This window comes from Psammomys obesus, unplaced genomic scaffold (genome assembly GCF_907164565.1).
Source record: "Psammomys obesus unplaced genomic scaffold, mPsaObe1.curated_primary_1811, whole genome shotgun sequence".
In the NCBI taxonomy this organism is placed as follows: Eukaryota; Metazoa; Chordata; class Mammalia; order Rodentia; family Muridae; genus Psammomys; species Psammomys obesus.
In genome coordinates, this window is record NW_026596240.1 from 12607277 (window position 1) to 12629371 (window position 22095).

Here is a 22095-nt window from a genome sequence, read left to right on the forward strand (position 1 = left end):
TGCAGCATTAGGAAGGTTCAAACCCACTGCTTTAGAAGAACAAAACTGATAGAATGAATATATATCGGATTACTAGAATGTTGATAGGCTACAGTCCAGCTCATCCAACAATGGCTGTCTACCAACAGAACTTCCAAGAACCCCGTAGTTGTTCAGCCCATGAGGCAGGATGTCTCAGTTGGTCTTCAGTATGCACTGGAATCCCAAAGAAGTAGGTTCTACTGCCAGTGAAGGAATGGACTTGCCAGCAAGAACAAGCAAAGAAAGAGCAAGCTTTCTCTTTCATGTCCTTTAGGCTACCAGCAGAAGGTGTGGTTCAGATTAAAGGTGGGTCTTGTCTTCTCTCCTCTTAAGATCCAGATTAAACATTGGTCTTTCCTCTTCAGATGACGTAATTAAATAAAATTCCTCACAGGTGTCCCCAGTTGATTGGGTTTTAATTAACTCCAGATATAGTCAAGTAGCCAAGCCACAGGTGCATTTTAGGGCTGTTTGAAGAGCAGTGCTACTGTGGTTTGGGCTATTTGAGCAGAGGTGGAAACTCGGAGAGTGATCAAATGTGCTTACTACTCATTTTGTATAAGGCAAACCATCAGTCAGCATCATGTATCTATTGGCATGGTCTGGCTTTGCAGCCCATTAGCCCCAAACTTGAAATCCTGCACTGCGGCTTCCCAAGTGCTGTACACCTATCTTGTTTTTTGTTTTGTTTCAGTAGGCCTGAAAGTGATCACAAAGGCCAAAAAGATGGTTCAGTAGGTCAAGGTGTTTGCTGCCACGCTTGACAATCACGAGTTTTCTCTGGCAACCTCATGCTGGATAGGGAGCACTGAAAGCTGTTCTCTTACCGCCACATGTGTGCTGTGGCACATGCCCCGCATAATTGAATAACTGTAACAATAATTTTATATTTAAAATTACATACAACCGTAAATCTAAGTGATCACCAAGATGTGTGATCACTAATGGCATAGCCTTTGGAAGCTGTTTGAAGCTTTAGAAGAGTTGAAGCAACCCAGACAAGAGTCAGGAAGGCCAGAATTAGGCTTTAAGCACTGTAGCTTGAAACTACAAGCCTTTAACCTGTCCATAGTGTTAAGGCTTCCAGAGTCCTCTTTCTCTTCTGCATGTTGATCAAAAGCAACCTGGATGTTCCTTGATTGGCCTGGGTCATACTGTTCAGTTTTGGCTTTCAAGAGACTAGGAAGACACTGCAGCGAATGTTTAGTGCTTTTGGCAGTCTGGGAGGCAGGAGATGCAAGCCAGGAAATTTTCAGTCTTTCACAAGTGTTCAAAGTCAGTAAGTGGTACCCAGCTGTGTGGGATTGAATTTTTAAGAACTCTAATTCTCGGGGTGCTGAGTCACTATAAAATGACTGAAATTAAAAGTGATGTCAGTGAGGTAAAAACGGGAGATGCATCCCACGAGACCCTAACTGAGGAGTCCCCATGGTGAGATGGCACAGGCTTGTACCCCAGAGCAAGAGGGTCAGAAATCTTCAGCTACATTGCTTGATATACATAAGGAATTCGAGGCCCAGCTTGGGCTATAGGAAACTGTCTTAACAGTAAACAAAATGGAGTGATTATAACCCAAAGTAAATGAAGGGTCAAGAACCTCAAGTTCAGGAGGGAAAGAATTGGCCATTTCCTGGGCCCAAAGGCAATTTAAAAAATGAAGGGGCTGGCTGGACAGTGGTGGTACACACCTTTAATCCCAGCACTAGGGAGGCAGAGGCAGGTGGATCTCTGAGTTCAAGGCCAACCTGGTCTACAGAGTGAATCCAGGACAGCCAAGGTTATACAGAGAAACCCTGTCTCAAAAAACCAAAGGGGGAAAAAGAGCCGGAGAGATGGCGCTGAGGTTAAGAGCACTGGCTTTTCTTGAAGAGGCCCAGGGTGGTTATCAGCACCCACAGGGGGCCCACAGTCTTCTGTATCTAGTTGCAGAGGACATGACACTCTTCTGGCCATGGACACTGCATTTGCATGTTTTATGCACACACATGCAGGCAAAACACCCAGACACATACAGTTTAAACCTTTTAAGAGGCCTCAAGTTACAGGTAATACTAATGTGGCTTGGTTGGAGGTAAGTCTCAAAAAGATCAAACCATAGTTTGACCAAATGCCTGGCAACCTGTCAGGACAATTCTGATACCATATCCTGAAGCTGGATGAGCAGGGAAGGGTCGGGTCATGTGAAAGGTTATTTCCTTCGGGTGATGGAGAGTCTGAAGGATTTGAGGCTGAACGTTTTTCTCTTAAACGGTTTGGACAGCCTCCTGGAAACTGACGTCAGGAGTGCCCAGTCGAGAGCCAGCACGTTTCAGTGGTGGGTGATTGGATGACTGTTCTTTGGAAAAGGATTGACAAGCAAAAGCACCAGTGTAAATCATGGAGAGGTCTACAGATAAAAGGCTGTGACCTTAACGCAGGGCACTTAGCTTCAAGTGACAAACATGTCTGCACTGAATTCAGTACTGGTGTCCAGCGATGCCAGCTTCCAGTAGCATAGGGAGTCACATGTCTGCCTCCTCAGACGGCTTTCTTCTGCGTCCGCTTCACCGCCAAAGCATCTCTAACTATTTTGTTGGAAAGCTGGTTGCCATTTGTGCCCGGCTTTCTACAAGTCTAGCAACACATTGGAAAACCGTAGTTTTTTAGTTCCAGCCAAGTCCAGGGACGAAGTCTCAATAGGCTGGTTCAGATCATGTGACCAGGTTCCAGTCCCTGCTCATCTGAACATGAGGTTTGAATAGCAAAGAGAGGCTACTATACAGCTGGAAAACCTTTTAGACAGTTTTTATTGTATTCTTGGCATAACTGAAGAAACTTAAAAGTTAAATTAACCCTAGTTACACTAGCCATAAATTTTAAGAAATCAAGCAGAAAAATCTGCCTATCAGGTAATCTGGAGAATGAACATTTTGTTTAGTTTTGAGACAGGGTCTCTGTGTAGTCCTGACAGTCCTGTAACTTGCTGTGTAGGCCGGGTAGGCCTTGAACGCACAGAGACCCTGCCTCTGCCTCCCGAGTGCTGGGATTAAAGGCATGGGTCACAATGCTGAGCCTAGAAATGAGCCTACTTTTAGTTGATCGCCTTAAAGAGCAAGTCCAGGTCCATCCACACAGGAGGTCCTGAGTGTTTGGCACAAGCGCAGTGAGGAAGGGCGGGCAGGTCCCGCAGGACACAGACTGCGGGCTGCAGGCAGTTAGCACCGGAGGGTTTAACGGAACTTGGGCTTTGCTTTCGGACAGCACACCAGCTGTTGTTGGTCACTCATTCCTTCTGGTGTGCGCCCCATTACAATCCTATGTCTTCTCTTTTTTGCCTTTTTTTTTATTTTTATTTGATTTTTGTTTTGAGACATGGTTTCATTGTGTAGCCCTGGCTGCCCCAAACACTATGTCCACCAGGCTAGCCTTGAACTCACAGAGGTCCGCCTGCTGTTGTCTCTCCAGTGCTGGGATTAAAAGTGTCAGCCACCGCACTCCCACCCTGTTAGTCCAAGATGGCGGGCAACTCACCATAGCTCCGGCTGGCTTTGAACACAAAACAGTCCTGGGATCAGAGACTCCATCCTAGGCCTCGGCCTCTGCTGGCCTGTGTCCCCCGGCACTCAGGGCAACCCAAAACAATTTCCCATCTCCCACCCTCATCTAACATCCTGGCCACCCCTCCTGCCACAGGTCCGTCCGTCCTGTAGCCCCTTCACAAAGTCGCGGCTCCTCACAGGAGTGCGCTTTCAAGAACACAAACCTGAGAAGACCCCGTTACTCGAGACTTTCACAGGAACTCCTTCTCTGGAGTGAGGCCACTTCCCCAGGGCACTGCCTGGGGAGCCGGCCTAGAGGAGGCCTGTCCCGTGCACCCCAAGGCTCCGGCTGCAGAGGAGGGCGCCCTGGGGCGGGCGGGCGGGCGGGAGGGAGGGAGGGCGTGGAAGCCCGCCTGGCAGGGGCGCCCAGCGTGCAGGCGCAGCGGGCCCCGGGTGGCGACCGCGGCCTCCGGGCGGCAGGGGGCGGGCTCGCCCAGGGCAGCGGCTCTGGACGCGCAGCCGCCCTCTTTCCGGCTGCACTGTGACCTCGGCGGCGGGCTGCTCGCCCGGCATGGCGGCATGGGGTCCGGCGGCCGCTGCTCCTCTGCTCCGCGGGAGCCGCGGGGTGAGCCGGTGGGGCCCGGGCGGAGCTGCGGGGGACCTGGGTGGCTGTTGTCAGAACGGGAAGGCGGGGCTCGCTCCCATCCATTCTCTCCTGCCCTCTGCATCGCACCGGCTGTGCTGGGGTACCGAGCTCAGGTGGATTAGGCGACAGTCCTCTAAACAGGCAGTGACCCAGAAATGCTGTCTTACAGAGCGACGCTGGGCACTCGGGACGAGCCCGCGCCCTGAAATCGCACGCTGACCAGGCCTCTGACCTTGACCCTCCTTAGCCTGCGGTTGGAATGGGCACCCAGCATAGGGCCAGCTCTCCTAATCCTCCCACCCGCCTGTTGATTTTTGAGACAGATTCTGGAATTATAGCCCTGGCCGGCCTGGAACTTGTTTCATTCCTCCTGACTCCTGGGATAACGTTGTAAACCACAGTGCCGGGTCTTTCTCCCCGTTACAGACTCGGCTTTAGCTCTAACTCATCCATCTTGTTTCCCTTTTCCTGCTGGTCTTGAATCTGCCTTCCAAGCTGAGGAGTTGTGTTACTCCCAGGACTGTCATCTAGGGCAGGTCTTCTGGGATTTGTCCGTCAGTGACCAGGATGGGGGTGCGAAGATGACAGCCCCTCTGAGGTGTCTGCAGCGCTCGCCACTGCAACTCTTAGCGACCCCACGTCCTGCCTGCTGTCAGGTTGTCCCAGCAATGCCCCTGTCTCGGGGCAGCGCCACCCACACCCTGCAGGTGCTCACACTCACAGGGTCACAGCCTCATGCTTTTGGTCCTCTCTGCAGCACAGACCATCGAGCGCCAGACCTTTAGTCTGGCCTGCATTTCAGCCGTCTCTTAGGCTTCCTGGCCTGTGTACAGCGGCTGTGCCTCTCATCTGCTCACTCGCTGCTTCAGAGGGCCTGCTTTAGGGTCAGCTCTGGGATGCTGTTGTAGAGGGACAGACTCGGTTCTGCCTTTAAGACGGCTAACGAGAGAGCCGGCAAGACAGCTCAGCCAGCAAAGTGCTCACACGGATGACCTGAGTTTAGCCCCAGGACCCATGGGAGATGGTGGTTACGGGTGCTCACTGCTTTTGCAGAGGATCCCAGTTCAGTGTCCAGCATCCAGGTCAATCAGCTCAAAACTAGGCTTTAACCCCAGCTCCTGGGATCGGATACCTCCCTCATCCTCCGAAGGCACTGCATTCACTGCACAAACTCTTACTTAGAAAGACACATACACATAATTAAGAACAAAACTTTAAAAACAAAAGCCAGGTGTGGGGCATGTGCTTGAAATCCCAGGGCTGGAGAGGCGAGGCAGGTGGCTCCCTGAGGTTGCCTGCCGGCTGGATGAGCTCTGAGCCAGGGGACCCTGTCTCGGGTGAGCTTGTCCTCTGACCCCAGGGCACATGTACACGTGGGCAGCTGCACACACACGAACACGCCACAGAGACCAGGGCACACCCCTAAGAGTCTAGAGCGGCCCTGCTCAGGTGAGTCTGAGGAGTGGCTGGGTGGCACCTTCAGCTGCACTCACCAACAGCCGGTGTGTTTGCCGACGCCGCTCCGGTGGAGGCCGGTGTCATCTCACAGTCCCACAGGCCTCCCGTTTGTTATCACAGCTCCCTCTGCTGCACTGCGTGTGTCGGATGCTTGCCTCCCAGACTGAGGGCGAGCTCAGAGTGACCCAGGTTCTCAAAGAAAAGTTTCCTCGCGCCACAGCCATCGAAGTGACAGACATCTCAGGTGAGGCTTCCGCCCCTTCTCTCCATGGAGTTTTGCTGTTTTTGTCTGGGAGAGGCTGAAGGAAAGAGGCCGGGAGGAGGCGACTTGCCATAAGGATGCACAGTTGGGTCAGAAGGAGATGGGGCATTAGAAGCTTCAGGGGGAAACCACAGAGACAGAGCCTCACTGAGAGGACTCTGGGCTACCAGACTAGCTCTGCTCAGATGAGGGCCCTCTGTGGAGACACCAAGAGCTCAGGATATGTCCATTATGGGGATAGACCTTGTAACCTGCCCACTGCAGCTCTTCTGACACCCTACAGCCGTTGAGCCGTAGGCTTTGTCAGCTACCCTGCTTTCCCCAAGAGTCAGGCCCAGAGCCGCCAAAGGAGACAGGAGAACCGGCAGCACCGGGACCAGGGCGGACAAGCTCCGTCTGGGTACTGCTGCACCTCTGAATTGCCGGCTGGCTGCTCTTCAGCACCATGCTGGGGCATAGCTTCTGCAGGAGAAGCGGAGGAAGATGGGTGCCTTATCCGGACACGCCCAGAGAGGAACATGGGTGCAAGCAGCTAGATAAGAGCCAGCTCTGCATTGCCACCGCTAGGGAGGCTCCATGGCCTCCCTGAAAGCACATTTGCCTGCGTCAGGAGAACACAGAGAAATCTCTTCTTTGGGCCGAGGATGTAGCTCAGTTGGCAGAGTGCTTGCCGAGCATGCACACAGGCCTGGGCTTGATTCCCAGAAACATGTAAAAATTGATGGAGTATGCTGTTGCTGGCCTGTAATCCTAGCACTCAGGAGTTGTGGTTCAAGGTCATCCATGACCATGTGGAGAGTTTGAGGTCTGATGAGGTGAGACTCTGACTTAAAAAAAAAAAAAAAGTGTTTTTGTCAGTAGAAGCAGAGGAAGCTGGGTGTATGGTCCTTTCCCCCTGGCCTTCTGCATCTGAGGGCAGCCATCATGGTGGGAAAGCTTGGCTGCAGGAGCTTGAGGTGCTTGGTTACATGGTATCCAGTCAGGAAGCAGAGGGATGGGTGCTGGCGCCCAGCTCACTATCTCTTCCTTTAGTCCAGGACTCCAGCTTAAGGGTGAGTTTTCCAACCTAGAAACTCCCTCACAGGCATGCCCACAGGTTTGTCTCCTAAGTGATACTAGATCCATCAGGTTCACAGTCGCTGACTACATCACAGAAGGGAGCACACACATTTGGATGAAACCTTAGGATATGCTTGTACTTCTAACAGGTCCCGTGGAAATCCGTATCCCGCCACCTCCTTCCCATGGCTTACTGAAAGAGAATTTCTGCCTCCCTGTGCCCCCCAGGCCTTCCGCCTCCTCTTTCCTGCCCACACTTGACAGGTGTGGGTAGCTGAGGGGCCTTGCAAAAAGAAGAGTATATTTGGGTCAAGGCTGCCTGCCAGGAGTGAATGGTCAGATAAGATTGTGATCTTTCTCTGCACCTGTTTGCGAATGCTGCCGGATGTCTCTTTCGAGGTCTGGCACTTTGAGGCTGCCTCGCCGTCAGTCGTAACTGAAATGCCTCGACTGTTTCAGGAGGCTGCGGAGCGATGTATGACATTAAGATCGAGTCGGAAGAATTCAAAGAGAAGAGGACCGTCCAGCAGCACCAGATGGTCAATCAGGTCAGCGGCGCCTGACGGCCCTCCTCCCCCCAGCCTTCAGCCTCCGGGGCACAGCAGTGGGCGTGGTGGCTGTCACTGTCAGTCCCAGGAGAGAGCAAGGCAGCCCTTAGGATGTGCTCAGGAGGACAGGATTGAGACTCTGGAGACAAAATCAGAGGCTCACTAGGTTAAGATTGAACAAATGTGAGTTCATTCAAAATTGAAAATAGGCCGCCTAACGGTTCTCTTTCAACTCCTTTTGTAATACTGGCAGTGTTTACTGCTACTCTGGTTTGGGCTTTGTTGTTGTGATTTTTAAGGAGACAGTCTCATGAAGCCCAGGCCAGCCCCAGACTTTTTAAGACTAGGTCTCATGAGACCAGACTGGTCTCAAACTTACTATATAGCTGAGGATGCCTTTGAACTTCTGACCCTTCTGCCTCTACCTGCAAAATGCTGGGTTTCTATACCCAGTTTATGAGGTCCTGAGGCTGGAACCCAGGGCTTCATGCATGCTAGGCGAGTGCTGGCCTCACTCTTTGCTAGGGATATTTAGGACAGGGAGCCCATCTGTCACTGACTTGTTTGGACTCCTGGTCCCTAGTCGCCACCTCCTGGGCAGTTACCGATGTGCTCACTGCCTGGCCCACTCCGTGTTTTCTGCCGTCACACACTCAATAGTATTTGCAAGCGTGGTCAGTGCTAAATGACATGTTTTTAGATTTCCATGTGTGTGAGTGTGTGTGCCAGCTCTGAGTCTGGGCTTTTGTCTCTGACATCTTTCCCTGTGGACAGCTGCTCTTGGCGTCACCCTTAGAGGTCTTGTGTGCTATCAGCTGGTTTAGTTTTTCAAAAGTACCGCTCTGGCTGGAAACCCTCTACCCTGAGTTCACACAGCCTTTAATGCCGTCGGAGGGTTCTCCCCCCTTCTGTGACCGCCCTCCAAGGTGGCCACTCTCTTTCTTCATCTACAACAGTCCCCTGGCCCAGGTTCTTTCTGTACCCAACTCCGAAGCTGCTGCGCACCCCCTGGCTGGGCTCCAAAGCCACTGTGCCTTCTGACTCCCCGTTTTAAACTTTCACAGTCTTTATTGTTTGGGTAGGCACACATGCTGCGACGCGTATGCGCTGAGGGCAGAACTTGCTCTCCACCACGCAGGCGCTGGGCATCGAACTCCGCTCACCAGGCTCACCGAGCGCCTTTACCCGCTGGGCCATCTCACCCACCCTCCAGCTGCTGCCGACCCTGACTTATGACCTGGACACATGTGTCCCTGACTCCTGTCAGGGCTCTCCTAGGCCTGTACCCGGGCTGTGGAACCCACAGCCCGCAGGCAGGCTGTGAGGGGCAGCCATCAGCTGGCCTCTCCACATGCTGTTCCAGCCCTGTGTGGGCTCCAGGCTAGCTTCCAGGTCTCCTGTCCCCTCCCTTAAATCACTGTAGGGATGCCAGAATTCCAGCTGTGAGCCACACGTGGCCTTTTTGCGTGGGCTCAAATCGTTGCTCTTACCCAGCAAGCCATTGTTGCTGGCCCGGAGTTGGTTTCTGTTGGTTTGTTTGTTTTCAGCTGTTATGTCATCATTGTCCTTCACCTTTTTCTCTGTGTCCCTCTATCTGGTATAACACTGTGTGAACAAGCATGTTCAAACTGCTTATCCAAGCTGGGTTTTCTTTTTTTGTAATTTTTTTTTTTTTTTTCACGACAGTGTCACTGTAGCCCTGGCTGTCCTGGAACTATGTAATCCAGGCTGCCTGAACACCCAGAGATCTCTGCTTCCTCTTGCCTCCCAGTGGTAGGATTTAAGACCTACACCACTACAGCTGGCTTTCAAGCTGCCTCTTGTTGCCCACGGTACTTTGTTTTTTGAGACAGTGTCTCATAGCCCAGGCTGGCTTTGAACTCATTATGTAACTGAGGATAGCCATGAACTTTATTTTTATTTGTTGTTAAGTCCTGCAGTTTAAACACAATGCATTATCTCCGGCCCCATGACTGATCCTCCTGCTTCCACTCCCACACTGGGGTACGTTAGCCAAGCCCGTCCGTCCCCCAACCAGAACCTCCGTTTCCTCAGCTGCCAGTGGTTCCTCTGTGGCTGTAGTAGGTGACAGGTGACACTGTGTGGGTTGAGCAGCCTCGGGAGGTTTAACAGAGCTCTGGGGAAGGTGTTGGGAAGAGAGAGTGCGTACAGTGACCTGCAAAGCCTCGAAGCTCCCCGGATAGAGGACCGTGACCTGAAGGTATGGCTAGGCTCCCACCTAGCTGCCCTGGGAGTGGCCCGGGGTAGTGGGAAGTGGCCACTAGGGGGCGCCCTGGGCCTACAAAGCCGAGGGAAGGAGCCTGACTCTGGTAGGAGGCCTTTTCCAGGCTCATTTCTATTTGTCTGCAGAGTTAAGGCTTCCGTTTGGACATACAGTTGGTGTGGGGTGGCTCATGGGCTCCCAAATGGGTGTGTGTTGTGTAGGCCAGAGGGCAACATCAGGGTCCTTCTCAGTCACTCTCTGGCTTTTAAGATCTCTTCATTTTTACTTCATGTGTGTGAGTGCTTTGCCTGCGTGTGCATTTATTTGGCTATCGCATGCACATCTCGTGTGTGCCTGGTGTGGCCAGAGGCAAGAAGGAGGCGTTAGGTCCCCGGACGGGAGCTTCCGGGCCTGGACCTCTGCAATAGCGGCAAGCACCCTTAACTGCTGAGCCATCTCTTCAGCCTCAGCTGCAGTTTTGACTAAGTTTTGGTTCAGGGTCTTCTTGCCTTGCTGGGCTGGACTTGAACTCCTGAGCTCAAGGTAACACCCAGCTTACCCTGGTGCCTGGGCCTCAACAACTTAGGTGTTATTGAGTGAAAACCTTTGCAAGGGGACTCGGGTGCCCTGGTGTACACCTCTAAACCCAACACTTGGGAGGCCGAGGAGGGTGGGGCTGTACGAGTTAGAGGACCCTGCTCTATAGAGCAGCTTCCAAGCCAGCCAGGGCTACGTGGTGAGACCCTGCTGCAAGCAGACAGAAGAGCATAGGGGACCTGGGAGGAGGTGAGAGGGTACCGAGCGAGTGTGAGGACCTGAGTTCGGATTCCCAGAGCCCGCATAAACCTAGGCCCTGGTGCTACAGATCTGTGTGCTGCACACAGGGTCTCTGTCGGTACTGGGTGGGCGTGAGAGCCCGGCGCCTGGAAGGCCGAAGCAGGGAGCCCCTGGGGTCTGCTGGCTGACTGACCCGCACAAACAGGAAGCTGGAGGCTAGGTGACACTCTGCCTTGATATTTAGAGAGCGTTCAAGGAAGATCCAGTGTCAAACTCAGGTCTCCAGCCACACATACACGCGGTGTGCCTACACGGACGCAAACACGCGTGCACACACACCAAACAGCCAAAAGTGTTTTGAAGGAAAAATTGCTTAAACAAACATGTGCAAAGTAGCCTTCAGACAGAGCCAGGCAGAGCACTCCATAGCCAAGGTATAGACAACAGGGCTGACCGTGACTTCTCTTTCTCAGGCACTGAAAGAAGAGATCAAGGGGATGCACGGCCTTCGGATATTTACGTCCGTCCCCAAGCGCTGACGGCGCCCTGGCCACGCGACGGCTGGTGCTTGAAGCTGTTGCGCCTCACTCACAGCCGCCTTCCAGAAAATCCCTGCCCCCCAAAACTCTATTTTTGTTCATAAACAGTTCTATGTTATAGTTACAGGAGCTATGTTATCTATTTAGAGTTAATTAAAGCCCACAGATAGCTACTGCTCACAACAGGCACGCACGTGCGTGCTCCAGGCCCCGCCTCCCCGGAGCAGCGGCCTTTGTTCGCAGTGGTCCTGGGTTCATCCCAGTGCCGGGCAGAGCGCAGGCCAGAGTTCTGGCTGTTTTTGCTTTGCCTGGACCTGGGTTTGAAGGCCCCATCTTCCGCATCTGGTGGGAGGCGAGCTTGCCAGGACCTGTGCTTCCCCAGCCTTGCATACTCACCCTGGGCTCTGGGGGGCGGGGGGAGGGACTCCGAGAAGCGCCAGCCTCCGTTCTGGAAACCAGGGCTGTGGAGGCTGGTGGACGTTGTGGTTGCTGAGTCAGTGTCGCCTCTGTCTCTGCTTCCATGCTGTCGGGCAGAGGGTGCAGGTGATGGGCCTCCAGCCCAGGGCCTGCCTTGTTCCAGAAGCCGGCTCACCAGTGTGCGTGTGCCCACATCCAGTGGCCGTCTCCGTACCTTTGCTCTGAGGGCTGACTGCTTCATAGCCTAGTCAGTGGCTGCTGCGAGCTTGGAGGCTCTCTGCAGTGTGGCCCAGCCTCCACACCCTGCTCAACAGCTTTCATCTATTGAGACAGCGTCTCTCTGCAGAGCTCTGGCTAGTCTAGGAACTGACTGTGAAGACCAGGCTGGCCCCTGCTTCTGGAGTGACCGGATCGAGGCATGTGCCACCACACCTGGTGACAGCTTTCTTTTTAAAAATAAGTGTGTGTGTGTGTGTGTGTGTGCGCGCGCGCATGGATGTGAGCATGTGTGTGCTGGTGCCGTAGTGCACATGTGGAGGGCAAAGAACATGTGGTTCTCTCCTTCCACTAAGTCCTGGGGACTGAACTCGGTGGCAAGCACGTTCCCAGCTCAGCAGTCTCCCCAGCCTGGGTGCCCGGAGCATCGGAGCATCGACACTCGAGTTCTTATGTCTGTGTGGCAATCGTTTAATCTTTCCAAGTTTAGACCAAAGTGTGAAAACCTGCCTGGGGCCGAGCTTTGGAGGGCCCTGCTGTGGTCCTCTCCTCCCTGGCCATGGGGGCAAGGTGTCTGTCATGACACGCTCATGTCACCTGTGAGTCAGTCCACACGGAGCAAGCAGCTGGAGGACACTGAGAGGGCAGAGCCCGGATTTGGTGTGAGGACGTGATTGGGAGGAAGATGGAGGAGTGGAGAGGTCAGCTTTGGTTTTGTGGCGCTCACAGCTTCAGCCTGGCAAGCTGCTGTGGAGCCGTGCAGCGGTGGAGGAGCACCGTGAGGCCAGGGCGAAACAGTTTTGCGCAGCCTTGGCCCCGCAGCCACGCGAGGCTGGTGGCTAACCAAGGGCGTGGTGGGGGCGCCTGCGGCGCCTTCAGTGTTCGGACACTGCAGCTCAGTGCCGCCGGCTGCTCATGCATGAGGACGGAAGCTCAGGCCGGAGCTCCTCCTCCACGCCAGTCCTCCCGCCCCGCCTTCCTGCCCCGGGGCTGAGACAGGAGACAGAGTGGCCCCTCCCGTGAGCTCCTCTGGAGCTGTCCTGAACGACTCTTCCTGCCTCAGCCTGCTGCTGTGGGAATCGACAACAGTCCTGCCTCAGAAAGCCTGCTGTCGCTGTCCTAGGAGCTGTCCACGACCGCCACACTTTCCTGCTGCAGTCTACCGCCTTCAGAGTGGCTCTTTGTACATTTGGGACACTTTGTAGACTTTGTAACCCCTCAAGGCAGAGCAGCAGTCAGCCCTGCCTGAGGAAGCTGCAGCGGCCGGCTCCTCCCTCTAGGCCTCTGGGACTGTCATCTCCAGCCCCTCAGTAGGACTCATTCCAGGTTCTGCTATTTTGTGGTAAAATCTGGACAACCCCCCACCAATCCTTGAGCAGGAGAACCCTGCGCTCAGGATTGGAATCCCACCAATCCACACTCTGGCAATCCCTGCCCTTGAAAGCTCCGCCTCCTAAGAAATCCTACGTAGACGCTGTGTCTGCCCAGTCTCCCAGCAGAGGCAGCCGCTCCTGGATTCATCCCTCCTCTCCTGGATTGGTCCCTCCAATAAATGTCGTTAAGAGGTTTAGTGCCTATTGTGACTCTTGTCAAAAGAAGAAAAGAAAAAGTAGGAGTTTAAGCTCCCAAGCTCTCAGGGGCAACCCACCCCTGGGAGCTAGCTGCATTGGCTGGAGGAGGGGCGCTCAGGCTCCTAGGCATCTCAGTTCATCAGGGGTTGGGGAAACCCTCCACTAGGAGCTGCTATGTCCCTGCTGAGGAGGGCTCTCAGAGCTTCGAGGTTCCTGGGCTCTTGTGCCTCAGGATACCCTTGGGGCACTGTTCCCCTTCAGAGCTGGGATACTTTCCCAGTCCTTAGAGCTGTGAGTTTTTCTCACCACATCAGGAAGGCCACCAGCAGCAAACAAAAACCAACGACACAGAGACATAAACAGGACCTTGGATAGTGTGTCAATGTATTTCTAGAAGGCTCCTCTGCAAAAATTCAAACCACCACCAAGCTGGCCTCTAGTCTGAGTGCCTCATTTCCTGTTAGATCCCCTTGGTGGGACATTTCAGGCAGAGGAAATGGGAGAAGAGGGCAGCTTCCTGTCCTTTTCTATGTCTCAGCTCACAATTTCCCCCCAGGCCCAGCCTACCAGAACAACCTAGAGACCCCCCCCCCCCGCCCCCCGTGCCCCAGGAACAGAAGAACCTGGAGTCCAGCTTTGCGGCTCACTCAGAGCCATCAGAATGCAGCGTTCCTTAGCAGTTGTAAGGTGGCAGTGTGGACAGGGAGAGAGCCTGGGGCTGATGGAGGATACTCCGGAGTGGTCTGTGGCCTCATGTACTCAGATGACACGTCCCTCACTGCTCCCTGAGGCAGGCTTCCTTTGGGTGTCTATAATCTATTCCAGAAGGGCAAAACTGCAGGGTACCGTATGTCACAATTTAATTCTGGTTCAAGGTGAGAGGCAGGAAAAAGAGCTTACACAGAATTTGAGTGCAAAAAATAAATATAAAATTTATTAAAACACCCACAATATTTTAAAGATGCCAGGAGTAATACAGTTCACAAACCCAGTTGTTTGTGTAAATTATAATAAAATACAAATCAAAAAAGGATACATACTTGCAATTTCTAGGCACCCTAAATTAAATTTACTGAAACACTGGGGGAGAAGGAAAGGGGAAGGAAGGCCGTAGCTCAGGAGACAAACCAATAACTGGAAGGAAAATATTAACAAAAAGGTAAAAATTATACAAAATAAAATTATCAGCATAAATTTACTGTACTAAGATATCTACAGTTTAATAATACACATCCTATTGCCTTGAGACATTGCAAAAACCTACCATTCATCCATCAACCCCAGATAAACTTCATTTCAAGTAGCCACAGTTTACAAAGTCAAGACGGAATATTCAAGTATGGTTGTTAAGTTCACCTCCATTGGAAGCCAGGTAACCAAACAGGAATTCAAAGAGATAAGAAATAAAACACATCCAAAAGCTGCAAGGGTTCTTGATCAAGTCTAGAGCATTACTGTGCTGTGAGACAGCCGGTCCTTGCTTCTTTAAACACAAGAAAAGTAAATGACACCACTCCTGTCTGTCTTCCCCCTTCAAAAGAAAAACAAATCTGTACTGGAATCAAGAAAACTGGGGTTTGTCCAGATGAGCCAATTAGTATGTGGAGTCTCCATATGAAGAATGAGGTTCCCCCTGAACGACGGGTAGTCAGAGCGAGGACAGCATGAACAACACCCTACGAAAGCATCCCTGATAACAGAAGCAAACGAGAGCAGGCTGGAAAGCTCACTGACCCGTAGGCCACAGCCCAGAACTTGGCTCGTGCTGAGTCTCTGCTCAGGCCAGAGGCCTATTGCTTTGCCCTCTCGGGCAGCGCTACCCGGGAGACCGGTGCTCCCGGAAGCAACTGTGCGAGAGGGGCGGGGGGGGGGGGCTGTGAGCCTGGGTTCGGGTGTGCACCTCCAACGTGTTATTTTGGTCCAGGGTATGTGGTGAAGTTGGCCTGGCAGGATAGCAGGTAACGCTAGGAGTTGTGAAGTTTTCAAATGACGGCAACCATGACAGAAAGCTCGATGAGATGGGCAGAGGAGATTCACATTTTATTCAAAAGCAAAACTGTTAGAGAATGGAAAAAAAAAAAAAAACAAAACCCAACCACACTCCTTCCCTTGGGCTCCCTGCCACTTTACTGCTTAAAGAGTGAGCAGAGAGAATGACCCCAGATGTGTCAAGGTCAAGGAAGACACCCAATGGACAACCTGTGAGTATCATACCCTCATGGAACCTAAGTTGTCACAATGTCCTGTTTTTGAGGTATTTAAAAAAAAAATTGTGACAGTGGATGATGTAAAAATGGAGCTTCCTGTCAAGTTCTTAAAATTTACATCAGCTTATGTGGACACAAGAAGTTTAGCACCAACTAAAAGCGACTTGGTGGCATTAAGGGACAAAGAAAGCACCTGCCTTCTAGTCTGAGCACCAGGAGCGACCAGTGAGCGGCAAGAACCAAAAGGCTTAGCCACCCCATCCTTGCTGGGGCCAGGTGAAGGCGCTCTTCCTGGACCACATCCTGTCCCCTCTGGGGTCAGCACCCTGGGCCACAGGAGAACACCTGCCATACTAGATGAGGCGGGCCCTGCCTCTCCTTCCTAAAAGCCACCCTCTCCCCTTTCTAATCTGGCCTGAGAAGATACACAAACCCACAGTGCCCACCCAGGCAGGCCGGCCACTGCTGTCCTTGCAAGGGGCTAGCTGCCTTCTCCACGTGCCTAGCTTTGGCCACCAAGGGGAACAACAACGAACCAAACCCACAACACTGCTCAGAGCTGACACAGCGTGGTAAACAGAGGTCTACAAAGACAGCACCAAAATAGAAGGAAAGAAAAGCTGAGACGGGAGCCCACCTTGTTTTTGGTTGTGATTTCAAACATTGATAGCACCTCAGGGAGACGAGATCAGGGACAGTCACATTGAAACACCATAGCACCATTTATTAGACTATTTCAATTCATAAAAATGCTTCCACGTCCAGAAAACACACTTCAGTAACAAAAGGAAAGAGATTGGTTGAGGCACATCAGGGATATTATCAGTTTTCCACCAGCTTGGCCTTGCTTTGACCTCTCAAGGCATTCAACAAAGTCTCCTCGCTCTGTGACACTGGGTTTTCAGTTACTGCCAACCACGCTCACACATCCACCGCCACCAGCTATGAAGCAACAGAGCTCCACTACTTCTGTCCTTGCTGTTTAGCCCTCAAACAAGCCCTGGCTCTGCAAACAACTGTTCCCCTAAGAGGCAGGTGGGAGGACCCGACAAGGCCTTCCCGTGCACCAGGGCCACCCCAGCTAAAAGCGAAGCAGCACCAGGAGAGCTATGGGTGGGGTGCTCAGGCCCCGCTAAAAACCAGACTTCTGACCGAACACCCCCCCCTTCACATGACCCCCTCAGTACAGCTGCTGACAGATGGTTTCTCCAGCTAGCACCAGTTATTTTGTGAGAACCTGCTGCAAAATGATTTTTATTCTGAAAGAAGATCTCTTAGGGTAGAACCTCCAAAGCCCTCTTGCACACAGCAGCAGGGAGAACAAAGACAAAGCAGAACAAAAACAAGGCGGAGGGGGCGGGCACCAAAGGCTTGCACTGCACGTGGACTGTGGCCATGGATGGGGCACGCTGGGAGTGGACTCCAATGCCATCATCTCCCTCGCTTTAATGATACTCGTGAATCTCGCTCATGCCGTCAGGTTCTTGAGTTGCAATGGCTTTATTTTTCTTCTTATGATAAAAATGTCTTGTCAATCATCTTCAGGACTTAAAAAATGATAGTGCCAGTAAAAAATAAAAATTTTGATTTTTTTTTCTCTTTAAGAAGCCTTCAGCAGCAAAGGGTGGGGATAGAGAACTGTGCATAGTTACGTCTTAAATACACATCTAAAGCATGCTCATTTCAAGGACAGATTTGAGGTAGGTCATACGTGTAGTGTGTGACGATCAGCATGGGCTCAAGCACAGCACAGCACTGAGCCCTGAGACAGTGCTCACGAGGACCCGAGAGGTCCACAGAGAACCCCTCACCTCCCAGCAGCCCACTCCTGGCCTCGAGCTTCTGAAGCAAGGCTGTGCAGACTCGGGGATGGACGTCACATGCTGTTTGGCCTGTACTGGTTTCTCTGCTCATCTAACGGCTTTGCTACCAAAGGGCAAGGAGGGTAGGAGCATACTGAATACACGTCAAAGATCCACACACCGCCAGCATCGTAACCACCGGGGCCACGCTCGGGACCTTGCAAGCCAACAGCCAACCTGGGGCTTCCATGGGCCGTATACACGGTCACATTCTCCAAATGCTTTGTAAAATATCATATTTAAGATTATTTAAAATGAAGTTTTTCAAGGCACCCCCGCATCTACCTAAGCACGGAGTCAGATGAGACCTGCGTAAAAGTACTGATGCGATTAAGCAAAATAGCATTTAAAGGACCCAACTCTCCCTCAAAACTAGAAAATTAGCATGCGCCTTAAAGACTCTGACGCCTTTAGCTTGTCAAACAGAGGGGCCAGAGGCTTGCCTATAAATCTCAATCTGAATAATTCTAAGTCCTGATAAGCTCTTGGGTATTTATTTCAAAAGCAATAATATTTCATTTTTTTTTTGTCCTGTAAAATAATTGCAGCTTTACAGAATATGGTAAAGGTGGATTGACAAAGCACATTAAATATTCAGCTACTATTTACAGTTAGTTTCTCCCACAATTACATGTTAAAATGTACTTTTTATTCTTTTTCAAGTTGCTGTTTAAATCTAGGCAAAAGTGCTTTAAAAAAATCTTTTCACTATTTACAGTTAAAACCGGACCACAAAAATGCTCAGGACACCTTTTAGCCCCTCTCCGCCAGTGCTTCTGGGCTCCAGTCAACACTCGGCTGCTCGGCTCTCAGCTCTGGCACAAGGCACCACAAAGCTCGGGGACTCGGACCGCCTCAGCACGGGCGTGGGGTTGCTACACTCGGCCTGTGAAGACCAAACCTGGCTAGACCTGCTTGATAACTGCCGTCTCGGGCGCAGCTGCCACCCCGTGTGTGTCCTGACGAAGCCCCCACTCACCACACACGCCCACGCCGGCAGCCTGGAAACGTGGCTGACAGCCTCGGGAAAAACGAACACTCCACCAAGTCCGACTCGCTACAGACAAGCGCTGCGTCCACCTGTCAGGCCCAACCTTGACAATGTCACAGAAATTAAAGCACCAACATTCTCATCTTCAAAGAACTAAATGAATGCACCAGGATTTTAGAATGGGTGTGTTACACGGGAGGTGGGAAGGGAGGAGGGAGAAAAGAAAGATCCAATGGAGAACTGGCCCCCGAAGGAGGAAAAGCATAGCAACCTGTTGAAAACGCCTGACCTTTGCACTTTAAATGAAGTGTAGGCCATGCCCCGAGAAGGCTGGAGGACTGCACCACTGTCCCGTGTGAAGATCCAGGAGTAAGGACCACGTGTGGCCTGCCATCACACTGGCTTGCTGAGCTCTGGCAGGACGCCACCTGCCCCGAGTCAGGAAAGTCCCAGCCCAATACTACAGCACCACACAGCACCGCAGAGCACCGCACAGCACCTGCACGCTGGCTCTTCACAGCTTGGGTTCAACTTCTTGTTTTTAAAGATTCAGTAGCCCTTTTTCAGTATTGACAAACTTTGGGGCAATTTTTAAATAAATTGCCACTAAGCTTCCTTCAGCGCAGCGCTCACTGGCTTTATTGATAAGATGGGAAAAGGCTCCTAGGAGCCTCGACTCCTGCTCCAGCATGAGGTGCTGCCTAGAGAACCAGGACATCGTATGACTTGATCAATAACGGACAGAGAGGATTCAGTGTGGAGACTAGCAAGCTTGAATCTGTCTACTTCCAACCTGGTTTCTGGGGACATCTAACACCAGCATCTCCAGGCCGGGCCCCCAGATGTCTACAGCTTCTCCCATTCCACGGAGGGGAACAGGATGGTCCCAAAGGCTCCCCAGCCTGTGGGAAGGACTAGACCAGGGCTACATGCTAACCTTGCTTGGTAAGGGGCAGACAGCTGGGAGAACCTGCAGCTCCCAGGAGGCTGGGCTCGCCAGGCAGGAAGCACTGTGGGCCTTTCCTGCCCATCTGTAACCATTACTATTGTTGCGTTTAAAAAATCCAATAAATACACATTTTAAATGGAATTTAAAACTACGCTCCTTTGTGAAAGGACACTATAAATTTTCTTTCCATTATTGTGATATACAAGGATAAAGTTTTAAAAACAAAGAGAAAATAAAAGCCCCTCAAAACAAGGGGAAAAAAATAAAACAATGTGGAGATATAAATATTAAGATCAAAAAAAAAAAAAAAATCACCCGACAGCCGTAGTTTCTTCTTCAAAGTGCTGGGGAAGTAGGGGAGAAAGGGCGGGCCAGTTTCTGAGGTTTGGACCATAAATACATATATATGATAGGCATATCCATATATGTAGATATAGAGAGACTTCTGCACCCCCAACCCGCCCCCGGGCATGAGGGCAAAAGCACCACAGAGGCAGCTCGGGCCGGGCCCGACGCTGAGGTACGCTGGCCCCTGGCACCTAGATCCAGCGGCTGTAGGGGCCAGTGACCTTTGTGTAGGCGTAAGAGGACACGGTGACAGCCGAGTCTGTGGGCATGGCCAGCGCCTGCCGGGTGGGGACAGCCCCCTTCTTTTCTTTGTGCTGGCTCTCAGCCACCATAGCACCCCCCCATTTGCGCTTCTTCCCGTACAGCTTGGCCTCCTGCTGGCCCAGGCCCAGGCGTGCGGCCTCCTCTTGCCGCTGCCGTGCCCGCTCTGCCAGCTGCTTCATCTTGGCCTCCCAGAGCGCCAGCCCATGGTTGGGCTGGTTGAGGTTCTTGTGCTGGTAGAAGACCAGCGAGATGCGGGTGGGGTGGCAGCGGTTGGGTTTTTTGAGCGGTGTGGTGGCGTGCAGCTCTCGACGGGCACACTCAATGAGAATGGAGCAGTGGGCGGGGGCCACAGCTACACCCCCAATGTTCTCATCCAGGAAGTTGTGCTCACTGTCTGACCACAGCTCCTCCTCTTCCTCTTCCACTCCAGGGCCATTCTTCTCTTCCTTCACCACCCCCTTGCTGGGAGGCTCCTCAGCTGTCCCCTCCTCCAGGCTGAATGGATCCCATAGCTTCTCTTCTGACTTCAGGGCCCCAAATAGCTTCTCACTGGAGCCCAAGGGCATGCCAAAGGCCTGCCAGGCTTTGTCCAGTTGGTTGGCCCCTGGTGTGGGGATCCTTCCCTCCTCTACTTTCACAGGATTCCACAACTTGTCTTGGAATCCGGGACCACCTTTCAGGGCAGAGTTGAAATCCCCTGTGCCCAGACCCCACGGCTTCTCAGTCAGGCTGGGACCAGTCAAGGCGGAGGTGCCATTCCCAAACTTGCAGGGGCTCCATGGCTTGCCTCGAAGCTGTCCTCCAGGGTGGGCGGCCGACTGTTGACCTTCACCAGTGAACAGGCCCCACTGGCTATCCGGGAAGTGTGAAGGGGTAAGACAGCTGGCCCCAAAAGAATTGAGCTTCTCGGGGACAATGGCAGGGCTTTCCCCAGAAGGGAACATCCCCCAGTTGCCGCCCACACTGTTAGTCCTCTTGGGGGACATGCTTACGCCTCCTGAGTACTGTCCCCACAGATGACCGGGTCCCCCATTCTGAGATGCCTCAGGCAAGGGTGCTCTGCCCATCTTACCAGAGTCTCTGGGCGCAGACTCAGCCTGGGTCAGAGGGTCCACTGGCTCTTGCTTGATGGATCTGCTGTAGCAACTGGAGCTCTGAGCAAAGGGAGAAGGGTCCCTGGGTGCTGGGTGGAGCTGAGGAACCTTGGGTAGCAGATATTCCTTGGGGCCTGGGTAAGCAGGCTGCTGGTGGTGAGCGGAAGGGTGGTGGGTGTCTGTGGAAACAGCCTGGCCTGGCAGCTCGGCAAACTCAGCACCACCGTAGGCCGGGTTCAGGCTGTTGTGTAGAGCATGGAGGTCTGGCTTCTTCTCAAAGCCACCACCGCTGCCCCCGTGTCCCCAGGCACTGGGACCCAGGAACTGGGAGGGGAAGACAGGGTTGCTAGAAGGAAAGCCATAGTAGCCAAAGGAGGGAAGTGTGTACTTGGAGTGGAAGCCGTTGACGGAGGCCAGGCCGGGCTGCGCATAGCGAGAGTGATAGGAATACACACTGCTCATGCTGTAGGGGTCGGAGGGCCGGCAGCTGCCTAGCACCGAGTAGCTCTCCACCACCGCATTGCCGTTGTACTTGAAGGAGCTGAAGTGGTTCTGTGGCTCCACCTTGAGGGAGGGCTTCAGGCTTTGCTGGGACAATCCACCCTTCAGAGACAAGCCTGGAGAAGGCAGAAGGCAAGGTGGTAAAGTAAGGTACACACCACAGCCTGGATCTAGGTGTGGAGGACAGGGGGTGGAAGCTCCTTCCCGGCCTGAGACGTTATCTCTCTGGAGAGGCAGGATGGATGAGGTGTTGAGGAGAGCTCTGAACATGCTCCCTGGCATCCCTAAAAATTCCTAAGGTGGAGGGAAACAGCCTGTACAGAGCCCGTGTCCTCTCTGCCACCGCTCTACCGTCTGACCCAGAAAATGCCTTAGTTTCAACTGAAGCTCATCTTCCCTAGGTGCGGGCATGGAGTCACAGCAGAGCTCAGGGAGCTCAGGCTCTCACCACCCCCTCCCGCCAATCTCTCCCTAGATACACTCAGGGCATGCTGCAGAAGGCAACTGCTCATCCAGGCACTTCACAGGTACCTTTCTGAAAGGCAGAAGGCACCACCTCAGGACCTTCCCCTCTAAAGGCCAGTGTAACACGAGCTGGGGGTGAGGCAACTCGAGGGCAGGGC

The 22095-nt window shown here is 52.7% G+C and overlaps 2 protein-coding genes across 3 annotated transcripts in view; one reads left to right on the forward strand and one right to left on the reverse strand.

Moving 5' to 3' along the window:
* Positions 1-4069: 4069 nt before the first annotated feature.
* Bola3 (bolA family member 3) lies at positions 4070-11176 on the forward strand. The gene is made up of 4 exons (XM_055596402.1): positions 4070-4164; positions 5764-5887; positions 7424-7512; positions 10987-11176. Exons 1-4 carry the CDS (start codon positions 4111-4113, stop codon positions 11050-11052), a joined length of 333 nt encoding a protein of 110 aa, XP_055452377.1. The 5' UTR covers positions 4070-4110; the 3' UTR covers positions 11053-11176.
* A 3003-nt stretch (positions 11177-14179) lies between these two features.
* Positions 14180-22095, reverse strand: part of Tet3 (tet methylcytosine dioxygenase 3) — a 94210-nt gene continuing 86294 nt past the window's right edge. For both annotated transcript variants that reach the window (XM_055596391.1, XM_055596392.1), the window contains exon 11: positions 14180-21588. In XM_055596391.1, coding sequence (XP_055452366.1) covers positions 19805-21588 — 1784 coding nt within the window. In that variant the 3' untranslated portion in view covers positions 14180-19804. The remainder of the gene's footprint in view (positions 21589-22095) is intronic.

Coding starts and splice junctions, on each gene's coding strand:
- Bola3 (XM_055596402.1), top strand. CDS start 4,111: ATGGCGGCATGGGGTCCGGCGGCCGCTGCTCCTCTGCTCCGCGGGAGC. Junction 4,165..5,763: donor TGCTCCGCGGGAGCCGCGGG/GTGAGCCGGTGG, acceptor TTGTTATCACAG/CTCCCTCTGCTGCACTGCGT. Junction 5,888..7,423: donor CGAAGTGACAGACATCTCAG/GTGAGGCTTCCG, acceptor CGACTGTTTCAG/GAGGCTGCGGAGCGATGTAT.